Consider the following 15,402-nt stretch of genomic DNA (forward strand, 5'->3'; position numbering starts at 1 on the left):
GGTCAGCTACAAGTCTTGAGGGGACCATGCTATTCCAATTGCCTCTGAAAGAGACACAACCAAAGATAAACTCAGTATCTCTTTCTTTCCTTGCAATCCTGTCTATTTCAGCCAAAGAGGTAGAAATTGACCTAAAGAAAAAGATTCTTGTTTTGGCCAAAATAATGCAATAGATTCTTTCTGCATTGTAAAACCACATAGCAGAGGAGAGACTTTGACTTTATTTTTCTAGAAAAATAGTTGTCAGTAGAAGATGGTTTATGATGGGGTGTACAGGTAGTAACATCCGATAGCTTACAGGCAAACATGCTGCTTGAAATAGATGAACATCAATAAGACACAGCGATGATGAAAAGCAAGGCTAGAAGTTCCTTTGGGTGCCAGACTGTCAGAATGTGACAACACAGTTCTACAATTGTCCTCCATGTTATCAAAAACCCAACCAATACTGAAAGCTATTCCTTGGTGGATAAATAAGAAATAAGATTTGTTCAGATATTTCTTCAGTCAAAAAGAAGAGGCATCCTATTCCCTTATTGGATAGCAACTTTCAAGTGTGGGCTTGCTTATGCAAACCTACTTATCCTGCCAATGAATGGAAATATGCTGCAGATGTTGTTTTTTGGTGGACATCATGTAGCGTATAACACTGTCTTGTTAAAGGCATAAACCATATACAAATTGTACACAGTATCCACATGTTCTCTCCATGCTCATCCTCTACTTTAATCTTAACAAAATGTATATTTCCATGACTGCACCCACACCCCAACTTCCCCCTGGGATTTAAAGGAGCGTTTCCCCAACCCAGTTAATTCTCACTAAGGAGGTACCTGTATGGCCAGTTTCCTTTTTAAACCCAACTCAGATTTATGCTGACTTATGCGTTAGATTGTAAAGTGGCACTGGGCACATCTGTATTTTATGCTCACATACTCCTTGTATTTTATTTTGGGACTGAGTCCCTGCCAAGTGTCATAATTCTTGAACCAGAAGAAAAGACATCTTCAGGTTAAAGTGTCTCACTACTCGTCAATCACACTCCAGTAAATAGCCACAGCTTGCAGATTAGTCAGCAGCACAATGTATAATTACAGCCCAGAACTTTTCTAAAAGTTCCTTCTGTGATTATGTCTGGGACTAACTTATAGTGGAGACTGTTTTTTTTTTTTTTAAAGTCTTCATTTCTTGAATATACAGGAATGAAACACAGATGTGCAGTAACTGGATAATAACTGTGGATCTAAGCATGCAGCCACACCACATACAAGCAACACCCACTGATGTCAATGGGAATAGGGTGTACTCAGCATTTGCAAAATCATGGCCTGTATGATATGACAGCTTCTGAGGGCTCATTGTCAAGTGCTGAGCACACAGAACTGGGGCCCAACTTCGAAAAGAGCTCTGTGCTCTTTCAGGCACCTAAATACGGAACACATTTTCAAAAGTATGTAGATTGTAAGCTCTTTGGGGCAGTGACAGTATGTTTGTACAATGCCTAGCACAAGGAGGTCCTGGTACATGCCTAGGGCTCTAAAATATGAACCATAATAATACTAACCAGCACCAGGCTGCTGAAATTGTGACACTAACAGCCAGATTTTCACAAGAGCTCAGCATCCACCATCAGGGGCAGATTTTTAAAAGTGCTTTATTCCAACCTTATCACCAAAATCTGTCCCTGATGGTGGATGCTGAGCTCTTGTGAAAATCAGGACTCAAACTAGCCTATAATGTCCTTCCTGCTCCCCGAGCCCTATCATCCCCCTCTCTCACACTTGTACCTTTATCTTAAAAGTGAATTTACTGCTGCTCAATGATGGTGTATTGACAGACCCAGAGAATAAGGGGGAATCCATTCCTGACTCATTGAATTCAGTGGCAAAATCCCAGGGCAGGATTTCACCCTACGTATTTTATTGATTCATGGAATAGGCAGAGCACGGTTAGAGGTAGTGCATGCTTCCTTCCACCCCTCTCATATGTCTTAACATGTTCTCGGAAGGACCACATCTGTGTTCCTTTCACAAAGCAGCCACGGCCAGCTAACAGCAAGAGGTAAATCAGGGTCTTCCAGTTTCCCTTGACCTCTTCTCCACTGGACCCAGATGGAGCTACTTGGGATAGAGGGCTCAGTAGCAACAGTAGCTGGGAAGAGGCTTCACAGCCTCCTGGTAGAATCAATTCTGAAATTCGGGCTCTGGATATATTTTCCGCATATTTGTTGTGTTACCATTGGTTATTAGGTTTCCCTTCATCTCACCCCTCTCCTACCACCTCAGCCTTTAGCTACCCAGCCTCACTCTCAATATTCTTTCCCCTTTCTAATTCCTTCCTCTGTTTTTCTCTTTTACTTCACGACTCCCTTCCCCTCTCCCACCTCAATCCCAAGTGATCCTCCTCCTATAATGATGATCTTGTAGTGTATACAGATAAATGAAGGGGCAGAGGTGTGGAATCTTTAATGTAGACAGCTTTTCTCCTAGCTTTTTATTTGGGTGTTTGAGATAAATAGATCTTAAACATAAGAGGTTTTCAAACAATCTGAGTAAAACCATTTTTTCCTCCAAGTTAAATCAGATTTCATGTGTATGTCGTCTCTGATGTCAAAGCCCAACCAGTTCCCCAGCCATCTGTAGTCTCCCAGAAATACAGAGTAGACATGATTGAATTTTTAACATAAAATACAAGCCAAATTCTCCCATATACACACACTGTGCTGTTGTCTTTATACAGCATAAAGAAACAAAACATTTTTAAAAACCCTATTTTTTTCACCTTTGCAGGTGACTAGTTAAGGCTCACAACCTTTGAGATAAAACATGCTTAATAAAAGTAAGTTTGTTAATCTTCATTTATCCACACCAGTCAAATTTAATTGTTCACTAAAACTGCCTGGTTACCTTGTCTGTAGCCATTCAGCTATTTCTATCGTTTACCCTTACTCCAACAAACAGCTATGTCTGATAACAAATGGCTCCTCTTTCATGCCTCTTGGCTAATTGTTCAAAGACAAGGGTGTGAGCAGCTCTGGCACTCGAAGGATGTGTGAAAGGCCACTTCTGAACAGCCCAGGGACACGGAATCAATGACATTTATATATTATGTGTCATTTCCATGCTTTGCCACAGTAAGTATAGTAAAGTGTCAGTTCCAGACAGAAAAGTAACTCTAAAAATAACATTCTGGCCCTCCACATTTATTCTGGCTCAGTGACTCCACATCAGACTCACTTGGTTTATGGGTCCAAGGAGGCTTTTTTGTGACTACCACTCTGCAAACTCATCCTGCAGTCCTATTCTCTCCCCGCACAGGATAGGAGTCAATGATATTTACCTGAATTCTATACTGGGGAGAAGAGGGCTATTGGGATTTGTGTGGGCTTGATGTCAGAACTTACAGTCCAAAGGGCAATATGTAGAACCTGCCCCTACTCTATCTATCTATCTATATATATATATAATGTGTATTTATACAGATAAAGTCATAAGGTTTCTTCCACAACCTATTAACAAAAAACCTTACTTTTTCCCCATGGATTTTTCTTTTGTTCTTTTCCCCTTTTTCACAGTCTCATCTTTAGTCATTTCAGTTTTTGCTTTGTCTATGGGTAACTTCTCTTTCTCAACTAGAAAAGGAGTACTTGTGGCACCTTAGAGACTAACCAATTTATTTGAGCATAAGCTTTCGTGAGCTACAGCTCACTTCATCGGATGCATACCGTGGAAAATACAGCTCACAAAAGCTTATGCTCAAATAAATTGGTTAGTCTCTAAGGTGCCACAAGTACTCCTTTTCTTTTTGAGAATACAGACTAACATGGCTGTTACTCTAAAATCTTTCCCAACTGTAAATTTTTGCGCTATTCATTTGCTCCCCTTTCTTCATCTCTAACTTCTTTCTCATTCTCTCTCCTCTTGATTCCTTCTTCCCCCAAGCTTCCTCCTCATCCTCCGTTCTTCCTAGCTCTCCCCTCTCCTGGCTTCTTCTTTATCTTCTCCCTCCTCCTCCTCCCCCCAACCACTCACTCCATTTGGCTCACTCCTATATAGTCTTGTTGGGAGGACTTTTCATGAATGCTCATTTTCCTGGTTGGAGCAATATTGCAGCAGGTGAATAGCTCTTCCTTTACTAGAATCATGACTTTCAGTTGGTTGTGGGATGTCATATCCACTCTCGCTGAATAGCTGATCAGCAAGCATCAGGAGCAGGCACTTACTCTGATGGGAATGATCTAAGCCAGGGGTGGCCAACCTGTGGCTCCAGAGCGACATGCTGCTCTTCAGAAGTTAATATGCGGCTCCTTGCATAGGCACCAACTCCAGGGCTGGAGCTACAAGCGCCAACTTTCCAATGTGCTGCTGGGAGCTCACTGCTCAAACCCCGGGCTCTGCCCCCACTCCCCACCCTTCCCGCCCACTCCCCTGAGCCTGCAGTGCCCTTGCTCCTCCCACCAGTAGTGCCATACGTACTGCACATGCCACAGCAAGTTATTGGGATTTCAGTGGAGCTTCCCAACACCATAAGAAAATGGCGGCAGCAGCAGAGAAGCTGAAGTGGGGAATGAGTAGTGAAACAGTTACTTTTTGACAAGTGGAAAGAACTCTTGTCAAAATAAGGGCACTTCAAGCGTATAGTGCTCTCTAGTTTGAGCATTTTTATTTATAATCTTGACACAGGTGTTGGCTCACTTCAGAGACTGCACATACATTCATTATACATATAGTTAAAATATCTTGGACCAGTTACTCATTTGATGTACATTGGTATAACTCCATTAAAGTCAATGGAGAGATGGCAGATTACATCAGCTGAGAATATGGCCCAGAATTTCCTAATACAAATGCTTTGCATTCCTTATTTTAAGACAAAAAAAATAATAATCAAAAGCTTTAGAATAAACACACATGAATGGCTGAGGGACTCATTTGTGAGATCGGAGCATTTTCATTTCTCTGTATTGTTTTTAGTGTAGCTCAGCTTCACGGTGCAATCGTCTCACCTGAACTGCTCATCATAACAAAGTGATCAGAGGAAATGTACGGTGCATTATTCCTGTCCATTCACAACTACTGGCTTCCTAAAGCTTTCAAGATCAGAACATAACTTTGTATAAAAGACTCCTACCTTTCCAACATATTGATAGTCAGAGCCTGTGTATTCCTCCAAGAGAAAGAACTGATTCCACATCCAGCTCCTTTTGGAACGAGTAAGCTCCTTCCTGTTATTTCCGGACAGTTCCAAAACCTTTTCCTTTTCCGGAAATCCCCTAGTCCTTTTGGATAACGGAGATGAAAAACTTTGGTGAGGCTGACCAACCCAGAACAGCAGCCAGAAGCAATGGTAAGTTATCATCATGACAGCACAAACGGGTCTACGCAGTGATTTCTTTCTTGGCCTCAAAGCAATCTACTTTACTGCACTGAATCCAGGTTCATTCCTTATTCCTTCTTTAATGTTCTTTGCAGTCTCAAAGGATCTCTGGAAGGAAAAATGACAACATATTAAGCATTTTGCAGAGGTACTTAACATTCAAAGCTAGAGCAAATAAGCCAAAAAAAGGTAGATCACTAATTGTAATTGCTGACAAGCTCTGAGCTGCTTTCAGTTCTAAAATGCTGCAAGTGGTCCTTCAGATACACTGAATGTAATATCTGAGCGGAGTAGGAGGAAGCAGCTCTGCTACTTATTTTCCTTCTTTCTTCCATTACTTAAAAATACTAGTTTGGGTTATTATCTTGATGAGCTGAAGTGGGTTACTTCACTGTCTCTTTCGTGTCTGGATTTCAGGATTCAACTGAGTTTGGTGGTCTCGGTCAGATCACACAGCATGTGAGAGGTATTGGTCACATCACAAAATACACTTCTGGAAGGGGTACAGAAACCGTGGTGATGAATGTGGTTGAAGAACCTGATTAGAACAGAATTACTATATCAGAGGTGGAAATCCCGGTCACATTAAAGTCAATAGGAGTTTTGCCATTGACTTCAGTTGTGCCAGGATTTCACCTCAGGGCACCAGTCCAGGTGAAAGGGTTAGTGAAATAATTGGATAAGTTGCCACAGTTGTCAATCTCGCCTGAGTACTAGACACATGTGAAACTCAGTGATTTTGCTTTGCAGGACATTTGCTGAATATTTTGATTTACTAGGTATTTTATTGCCTAAGTTTCATTTTGAGTTATAGGTCCAAACTCGAGCTGGTTAAATAGTTAAATACCTATATCTGACTAGCTATCTATGAATAAAAGCATGGAGATGGTTCACTATGATTTGTGGGGTCTTTATAGTCATTATTGTGTATTATCCTTGTTATTCCTTAGTTGGCCACCCACTGAGTAGTTGTGAAAATTATCACAAACCCTAAAAATTTCATGAATTTCAGCATGAATAATTATGTTTCCCAAAAATGTGATCCACATGTGTGTTTGCCTGTTTTTTGTTTTGTTTTAAGTTTCAGGCAACCAATCCAGGAGCAGACATGATATCGTGTGACATGAGTAATGAAGAGTGAACATTTAGGAATACCGAACACAAATGAGAGAGACATTCCTACAAAATGTTTTTTGTAGTGTCTAGTTTGCCTAGTTCCAGCCCAAACAAATCCAGAACAAAATGTGGATGAAATGGCTGGTTTCACCTGGTTTTGCAAAGAACAGGGGTTCTCAGATTGGGGGTCGGGAACCCTAAGGGGGTTGCGAGGTTATTACATGGGAAGGCGTGAGCTGCCAGCCTCCACCGCAAATCCCGCTTTGCCTCCAGCATTTATAATGGTGTTAAATATATTTAAAAGTGTTTTTAATTTATAAGGGGGGGGCGGTCACGCTCAGAGGCTTGCTATGTGAAAGGGGTTGCCATTACAAAAGTCTGAGAATCACTGGCAAAGAAAATGCAACAATTTATTTTGCTCAGTCACAATACAAAACCACAAATCATTCTGAGTTTGCTTAAAATTCAGCATAGCATCTCTCAAAATGTTTGCAAAGGAAGATTTTTATGATGGTTCAATATTGCATCAAAAACAAGGAGAGAATATAGTTTTTAGTTTTTGTTGTAAACATTTCACAAAGCTGTATTCAGATAATTACATCTATTAAGGATCAGATTCTGTCCTGAATTGAATCTCTTTGCTTCCAAAGATGTAAATGAGACTGAATTTGGTCCTTGAGATGCAGTGGCTGAGTTGGATGGGAAACCATGCACTATGTCTGGTGTTAGCCACTGTTTTCAGTCTGTCACTAGTCTATAAACTTCACAAAATAACCCCAAATCTTTTACATTTTTTGACTAAATCATTCTCTATATAAAAAATACCATTTAGCTATTTTAGAGGCATACTTGGTAATGGAGCAAGCCTGCTTAAAATAATGCCCTTTTACTACTGTGCAAGGTAACATGCAATAAATAGTTAATCTGTGAAAAGTCTGTGTTGTACTAAGACATTTTTAACAGGAAGAATGAAAAGGGAATGTGTAATACTGAGACACAGTACCTAGTCCCCTCTAGATGCATAGGGGATTTTTGCACTTAACTCTTATTAACATTCGTTAGATAAACAGGAACACTTCAGCCCTGCTGTCCATGGGAGTTGTGCTCATTAGGCTAAGGCTGAATTTCTCCCATCTATCACAGATGTAGCAAATATACCCACTGAACATATGTACCCTCTCTGCAATTGCAAAGAAAGATATCCTACTGATTGGAGGAATAGATGGTGAAAAGGAGAAATAATCATGTGTCTTAAGTTCTGGAATGTGTAAGGCATTTGAACGTATAAGAAGTGCAATACTAACATAAATGCCGAGGCAGGTAGCTAGGCAGACAGACAGAGACTGAACTGGTATAACTTATACCTTCTTCCAGTCCGCACAATGTACATGTCACATCACCTTAAATGCCCTCTAGACTCACTATAGATATATCTATGCTGCAGCTGAAGGTGTGATTGCAGCTCAGATAGCTTTAATCTACCTAGAATGACTAAAAATAGCAGGGAAGACATGGCAGCACAGGCTTCAGTGCATACTAAGAATGCATACTAAGCATTCTGGGTGGGCCTATATAGCCCATGCTTAATCCTTGGCCACCACAGTGTCGCTGCTATTTTTAGGTGCACTAGCTAGATTAAAGCTGGTGTTTGTATGCCTACCTGAGCTAAATTCACCCCATCAATTGCAGCATAGATATACCCTAAGACTCCCCCTACTCACCACTGTTCCAATGTACACTCCTACTCATGCACGACCTCTGAGTTTGGTCCGTTCAAATGGGTCCGTTTGCTGGTGCGGTATAAAATAGAATATTCCATCTCCCACGGTGTTTGCAATTCTCATTTTCTGGTCAGGAATCTTCCTGGCAGCAAGCTTTAGAATGTGATTACAAATTCCACAGGTGACTTAATTAGTGCCATGGCTGTTTGCAGCTCTGGCAAACTGCCATTTGACAGCATGCTTGTCATGATATTTGCTCCAAGTGCAGATGTGAAATGACTGATGATAAGTTAGTTCTGGCTGTGTGCACATGGGTCCCCTTATTGGGGAGGAAGGGTCTGAGGTATGGAGCACAGCATATGAGTAAACCTATTATTTAGCCATTAGTGCAGTCTGGATGTGCCACTGGGGCACAGGATAGTGGAAATCATCATTTTGTCAGGCATCCCCATCATTCTTTTCATTACCCCTGTGGATAAATCCTGCAGAGGGGCATTATCTCCGTGCTCCTGTACATAACCCTTCCTCAGCAATGCTGGCAAGAGCAGAACAACATGAACAGGGCTCACACCAGCCATTTAAAGAATCAGTCCTCTGTCAATTGCCAGGAAACAATTATTCCTAAGGGGGAGTTTTCTGCACTTGAAGCCAGTTACACTTCACAGCTGTGAGGTCATGGGAGAGGTTTTATAGCAGCTCTTGTTGAAATACAGCTTGTGAGGATGATATCACAGCTGTGAAATACAGCTTCTTATTTTTCCCAGCTGAGATGTGCCAGAAATGCTGCAGTGAAGGTATGATCCTGAAAGGATCCATCCAGCTATCTGTACTTTGTATATCTCAGCCCCTATTGACTTCTGTATTGGTGGCAAGTTGTCAGCAATACCTTTAAAATCAGGTCTCAAATGTGGAATCCATTTAAGTAACTTAAATCCAGGGCCTTTTTGCCCTAGAGATGCTGTAGTTTCGGACTTGTCCATGGCTAGCGCTCTCTTATAGACCAGGTCATAGTGATGTACCTAGCTCAGTAACTGAAGTAAGAGGTGATCATTCTCTGTTCTCTATGCTGCATCTTTAAATACAGACGAGTCTCAGTGCTGGTGGTTGTGCGACAGCTGACATTTTGTCTTTCAGTTCCGATGCAGAATGTTTGTCACTGTGTTCTGACTTTCTTTCTTCCCCCATTAGATTTTAAAGCGAGACTTTCTTTTGTTCACTGTTTCTTTAATCCAAAAATCGGTCATTCAGGCAGAGGAATATTTTGCTTTGTGGGTGTAGGAAAATATAAGTCACATGATCCTTTCTCTTTACAATTTTTTCCCCTTATTTTTTTTTCAAATAATAATACAAAAACAGACAACAAAACAATAAGCAAGACATTTAAAGTGACTCTGTCTCCACCTCCAGCTGATGAAGTGTTTGGGAACTCAGTGTATTATTTAGCTATAATATCAGTGCAGAGCTATTTTACTGTTTCTCATATGTCTATGTGAAACAACTGGATTGGCTCTGTCAGACCAAATGTAAAATAGTATGTGAAGCTGGGATTTTCATAGGTGCCTTAAAGGAGCTAGGTGCCTAAACCCTGAAAATCCAGAAATCTAAAAATTAGTGGGAGCACTTTCATGGAGCACATGGAGTACAGTTTTTAGAGAGACTATTCCCACACTTAAAGTTAAGCACATGCGTAACATTCAGGGTCGAAACCTTAGACAATTACTTAATTGCTAAAAATGCCAACTTTATTCAAAATTACCTCTGCCTAGTAGTGATATTCATAAACCATCTTTTAATTTACACACACACCAATACATCAAATGTGAAACCTTACATATATAGATAATGTCTTTAAGCCACCTATGCTATAGATATATGCACATATTTACATACTTCCTGGGAAGTATTTAATTAATAGAGCCATCACCTAATGAAAGAAAGTATATGCACTTGCGTCACTCACATTCATCATGGACAGCTGACACGGGGATGGATTCCTCAGCTTAGACTGTCAGTGGCTGGTTCTTGAGATAACAAGTTCAGCTGAGGTTTCGTCTTGGCGGTATTTACAGCTGTATTGTTTTGTCATTTCCAGGAAATGTTAAAGGAGATTGAAACAGGGAGTGGAGTTCTCACCAGACCAGTCAGGAAAGAGTGGGAGCTGTGCTCTTCCCATCTCCCCTTTGCTTTAATCACAGCTCACTAAGTGGTCCCCCTTAAACAGGACTTTGGGAGGAGTAAGCTTTACGAGTTCCTTACTAATTTTCTCCACACCATTCAGAGGTCTGTAAAATCATGAATTGTCTGGAGAAAGTGAGTAAGGAAGTGTTATTTACCCCTTCATGTAACACAAGAATCAGGGTTCAGCTGATGAAATTAGTAGGTAGTAGGCTTAAAACAACCGTAAGGAAGTACTTCTTTATACAACGCACAATCTGTGGAAATGGTTGCGAGGGGCCAAAAGTATAATGGCTCAATAAAGAATTTGGTAAGTTCATGGAGGATAGAGGCATCAATGGCTATTAGGCAAGATGGTCAGGGATATAAGACCAAGCTCTGAGTCCCTAAACCAGGGGTTCTCACAACAAATTTTTTGGTGGCCTCAGAGTGAAGCCAAAGGGACTTGAACCTGAGTCACAGTCCACTACCTTAATCATAAAGCAACTGTTTCTTCCTAAGAAACAGTGGGTCATCCAAGACATAATATTTGTGTTTATTCAGTGCAATTCTACTTGACTGCATGTGCCAGGCAAGATTCTGTCTGCATACTGGAGGGAGTGTTGTAGGATCCCCAGGAGGAGTTATTGGGATGGTTGGATATGCAGACCAGAGCAGTAGCTCCACCACCTTATGGGGGATATAGTGTGCTATTAATTCTGTATACTGGTCAGTGAAGTAGAGGTGGAGGGGCACAGACTATGATACTTCCCAACCATCATCAGATCCCATTCTGCTTCCTGTTGGAGTGCTAGCTCTGCATAGCTCTAGCAGGAAGCAGGAGCTGGATTTACCGAGGGATTTTTGCCCAACCTTGTGGAGCAAAGCCAACCTCTTGTGCAATCAGTGTCACACCGTTGTGACCTTGCACCAAGAACTACCAGAATCTGCCGTACTATGTTAGCAGGGTTGTCTGGTGCAATGTTTCCTAAATGCATTATAAACTAAAAAAGGGGCTGGTATGTGACTCATATGTAGTAAAGAGGAATCCTTTAATTAACATTAGCCTGTCTCTTGATAGAGAGTAGGCTAAAAGAGTACAGGAATCAACTATGTTTAATAGAAAAACAAATTAGTAATACTTATAGAACTGGATATATCTAGTGCGTGTGTCTTTTATCTTCAATCAATACTGCTAGTCAGATAGCAGCAGATGTGGGTGAAACAAAGTCTGGCTTTCAATTTGCAAAAGGTTTGCAGCAGGATGAAAAACGAGCCTTGAAGTGATATGAATGCTGCAGAAAACAAAACATGCTGCATTTCATGAAAGTTTGCAGCTTTGTCATCACTGTGTGTTAATAGTACATCCATTTTCAGACATGCAATGAACACCCACAGTATTTACATATCTCTTTTAAAAGGTTGGCTTTTTCTCTCTCATTTCTTTGACAATATAGTGCGAAATCAGTGATTTGGCTGTTAAGAAGCAGGAGGTCCAGCCTGCCCCAGGACTTGTGGATACCTTGTGCTTCTATGTGGTCTCTGGTATCCTATGCCCCCACAGCAACAGGTCCTGGCTAAGATTTCTAAAAGTGACTAGTGATTTTGCGTGCCTCAATTTTTAGGTGATGGATTTGAGCCACCATAAAGGGACTTGATATTTGGAGAGTGCTCAGCTCCAATCTTCTGAAAATCAGGCCCCTTTAAGGTCTTTTAAATTGGGAAGCGAATGATTGAAACACCCCAAATCATGAGTCACTTTTGGAAATTTTGACCCGGAGTCTTTTGCAGATTCCCTGCTGAGCATTTCCAGCAGAACCAAGGCGATCTATAGGCAGCCAGTCTCCTCCATGTGCAAACTGGTCTTACAGTTGTTTCAACTGTTCCTTCTGAAGCAACCTCAACATGTTAATGAAAACAAAGGCTAGAACGTCAGGTACATGTCTGACCAATAGAATACCAGGACAGAAGACAAGGTTCTTATTTCCATAGGAAGAAGAGATTTTTCCTATCAAAGATGAACTACTTTGACTCCAGTAGATAGCTGATTCACCAGCATACAGACAAAAATGTAGTTAAAAGTAACTTCTTTGATAAGAATATAGCCGTTGTAGTCCTTGAATGGCCATTTTGTATTTATCATCTTATATTTGCAGTCTTCTCTTTGCCATCTGGTAAGTGCTCATTATGTTTTTATTTTCTTATTGTTAAGGGGAAATGGTACATTCTCTTAGTGATGTTTATTGAGCACAATAGTCAGAGGGAGCATAAGTCATCAAATTGGTGAAGAACAAGGATAGTCCTTCACGTTGGCTCAGTGCCTGATATGCCTTGTACTTTGTGGAGTCACATCAGTGAAAATGGATTTAGAATGCTACCAAGTCAGATTACGCCACCTACACCAGCAGTAGCATTTTGCACCCACATTACTGAGGTGTAGGTGACCAAACAATAGCACACAAGGAAAAAATAGGAAGGCCTGTTGAAAATTCAGCTCCATTGCAAATATAGTATTAAAAATAATAAGATCTATATTAGCGGTACTTCATTTATTAGTTCAAACACTCTTTCTGAGATCAGGGCCTTATTTCTCTGACACCAGCACTAACTGGCTGTACTAGAAGGCTGTGGTTTTTGGAAAAGTCTCCAAACATTGCTCTAACAATGGTATAGCTCCATGGAATGACCCCTAATGTAGACCAGTTGCTTCTGTTTTCTCTTTTTAACCACCATATCCTCCTGGCGGGTAAAAACACCTGTGGGTAATCTTCACCGGTGTGCCCACAATGGAGAGTGCAAATGAACCTGCAGCAGTGTTACAGATGGTGTGAAAGTTTCCTAATAACCTCAGGTTTCAGAGTAACAGCCGTGTTAGTCTGTATTCGCAAAAAGAAAAGGAGGACTAAATTGGTTAGTCTCTAAGGTGCCACAAGTACTCCTTTTCTTTTTGCTAATAACCTCAGCGTCAGCAGCTCTAAATAGCAAATAGGGATGAGCCACACACGTTGTTCATAGAGAATGACTACATACAGTCCTATTCAACCAAGTGTGTTCTAGGGGTCTAAACACAGCAATTAAAGCCAGGAGGTATTAAGCTCTAATGCAAGTTTACACTATAATTCTCTTTGAGACTTTGGTCAAGTTACTTAACCCTGCTGTGTCCGTGTCTAAATCAGTTGATAATGACTTACCTGCCTAATGGAAGTGTTGTGCAGAGCAACTGACTAAATGTTTCTGAAGCTCTTTAAAGGTAAGTGTGAAGTATTATTTAATGTAATACTTGTATATTTGCTTTCCAAAGTACTTAACCTTTTAAGGTGTTTGTTATTTCATATTTGTTAAAATTTGGAAATCCACAAAAGACTAAAAATATGAACAACATTACTCCTTGGCAAATAACATTTTTGAGGTGAAATAAGCAGTATTATTAAATGCTAGTACATTAGAAAGTCCTTAACAAGTCACTTAGAAATACTGAGAAAATCTAATACAGTGTGTGGTTTCTCTCTTCCTGTGTGTGGTTGGGTATGTGTAGTTATTCCTATATAGACAAAAATATAGGAAAGGTTACTTGACAACGGTAACTAATTCTATATGCTTGTATCTGTAATCAGATAGTGGTTCTCAACCAGTGGTATATGTACCCCTGGGTGTACACAGAGGTCTTCCGGGGTACATCAACTCATCTAGAAATTTGCCTAGTTTTACAACAGGCTACATAAAAAGCACTAGCGAAGTCAGTACAAACTAAAATTTCATACAGGAAAAAATGAGACAGTAAGCAATGCTTCAGTAATGATGTGCTGTGACACTTTTTGTATTTTTATGTCTGATTTTGTAAAAAACTTGGGGGATATGCAAGACAAATCCGACTCCGGAAAGGAGTACAGTAGACAGGCTGAGAACCACTGAGATAGGGCATGATCCTCTGCCTATTGAAGCCCAATGGAAAGTTCTTATTTGCTTTGGTGCAGGACCAGGCCCTCGTTAAGTTTGATTCTTCTAATATTACAGATACTGTGCTAGATTCTGATCTCAGTTTTACTGAGCTGTAATCATATTATTACTAGTTTTGTTTTCAGTAGCATCTACAATGCGTTTGGTGTGTACGCTCATTTGCAAATCTGGGGGCAGAGCAAGGAGAGAATAACTTCAGTTGAATTACTATGGATTTTTTTGTTGTGCAAATGAGAGCAGAATCCAGCCCTGCCTCTTTAAATCTAATACACCAGACTCCCTGATGAATGTTATTGATGGAAAAAATTGAGTAAAATGGCAACTTTCTTAATGCTAAATAACTATGTGCACATCATATGCGGCAAAATGGGGATTAGGCACTTCCAAGACAAGCTCTACTCTTAGTTTCAGACATCTGAAGAAGCTTATCCTAAGTCCTCAAAGTACGTGATGCAAGTGGTTGCTCTCTGCTCAGGACTTAGAGGCACATTAGTCCATGTAAACCACCAAAGACTGGGAAATTGGCCTTCTTAGCTCAAGGGAAAGATGTTTATTTTATTGAATTAATTCAGAATCAAAGACAGGGTGGCCAAGCAAAATCAAAGAAACTGCTGAAGCGGTTTGGAGGCCCAGAATAAAAGAAATTCTGTTTCTGCATAACTTCACTCCAGTAAACAGAGCTTTTAATTCTTAAAGAACAACAACATTAATCTGGATGAGGAGGACTTTCTTCTGGCTTAAGAAACTCTTTAGTGTAAAGGGTGTTCTGCTATAATGCACCAGTTTATAAAGTTGTCACTTACAAAGCAAATCCTTAATCAAAGGGGAAACTAACTCATAATGTCATTTAATCCTACAAATAATTTGCCATTAGAGTCACAGGTGTAGATAGCTCTCTAGAACAGTAACTCCATAAAGCAATATAACTTGACCTACAAAGGTGTGTTTAATGGAATTCCATGCAGCTGCTCTTTTCCCCCATAAAAGGGAAAAGGCGGGTCTGTCATTTCTTCCCCATTGTGACAGACTAACCTGAAGGTCTTATCTATCTTTAAACATTCAGAATCTCTTTAATTGC

At 40.4% G+C, this 15,402-nt stretch overlaps 1 protein-coding gene across 3 annotated transcripts in view; it reads right to left on the reverse strand.

Moving 5' to 3' along the window:
• The window catches only part of CDH6 (cadherin 6), a 121,337-nt gene that overhangs the window by 68,764 nt on the left and 37,171 nt on the right, over window positions 1-15,402 (reverse strand). For all 3 annotated transcript variants that reach the window (XM_073332268.1, XM_073332269.1, XM_073332270.1), the window contains one exon: window positions 5,131-5,484. In XM_073332268.1, coding sequence (XP_073188369.1) covers window positions 5,131-5,361 — 231 coding nt within the window. In that variant the 5' untranslated portion in view covers window positions 5,362-5,484. The remainder of the gene's footprint in view (window positions 1-5,130; window positions 5,485-15,402) is intronic.

This window comes from Lepidochelys kempii, chromosome 2 (assembly GCF_965140265.1).
Source record: "Lepidochelys kempii isolate rLepKem1 chromosome 2, rLepKem1.hap2, whole genome shotgun sequence".
Lineage (NCBI taxonomy): Eukaryota > Metazoa > Chordata > Testudines > Cheloniidae > Lepidochelys > Lepidochelys kempii.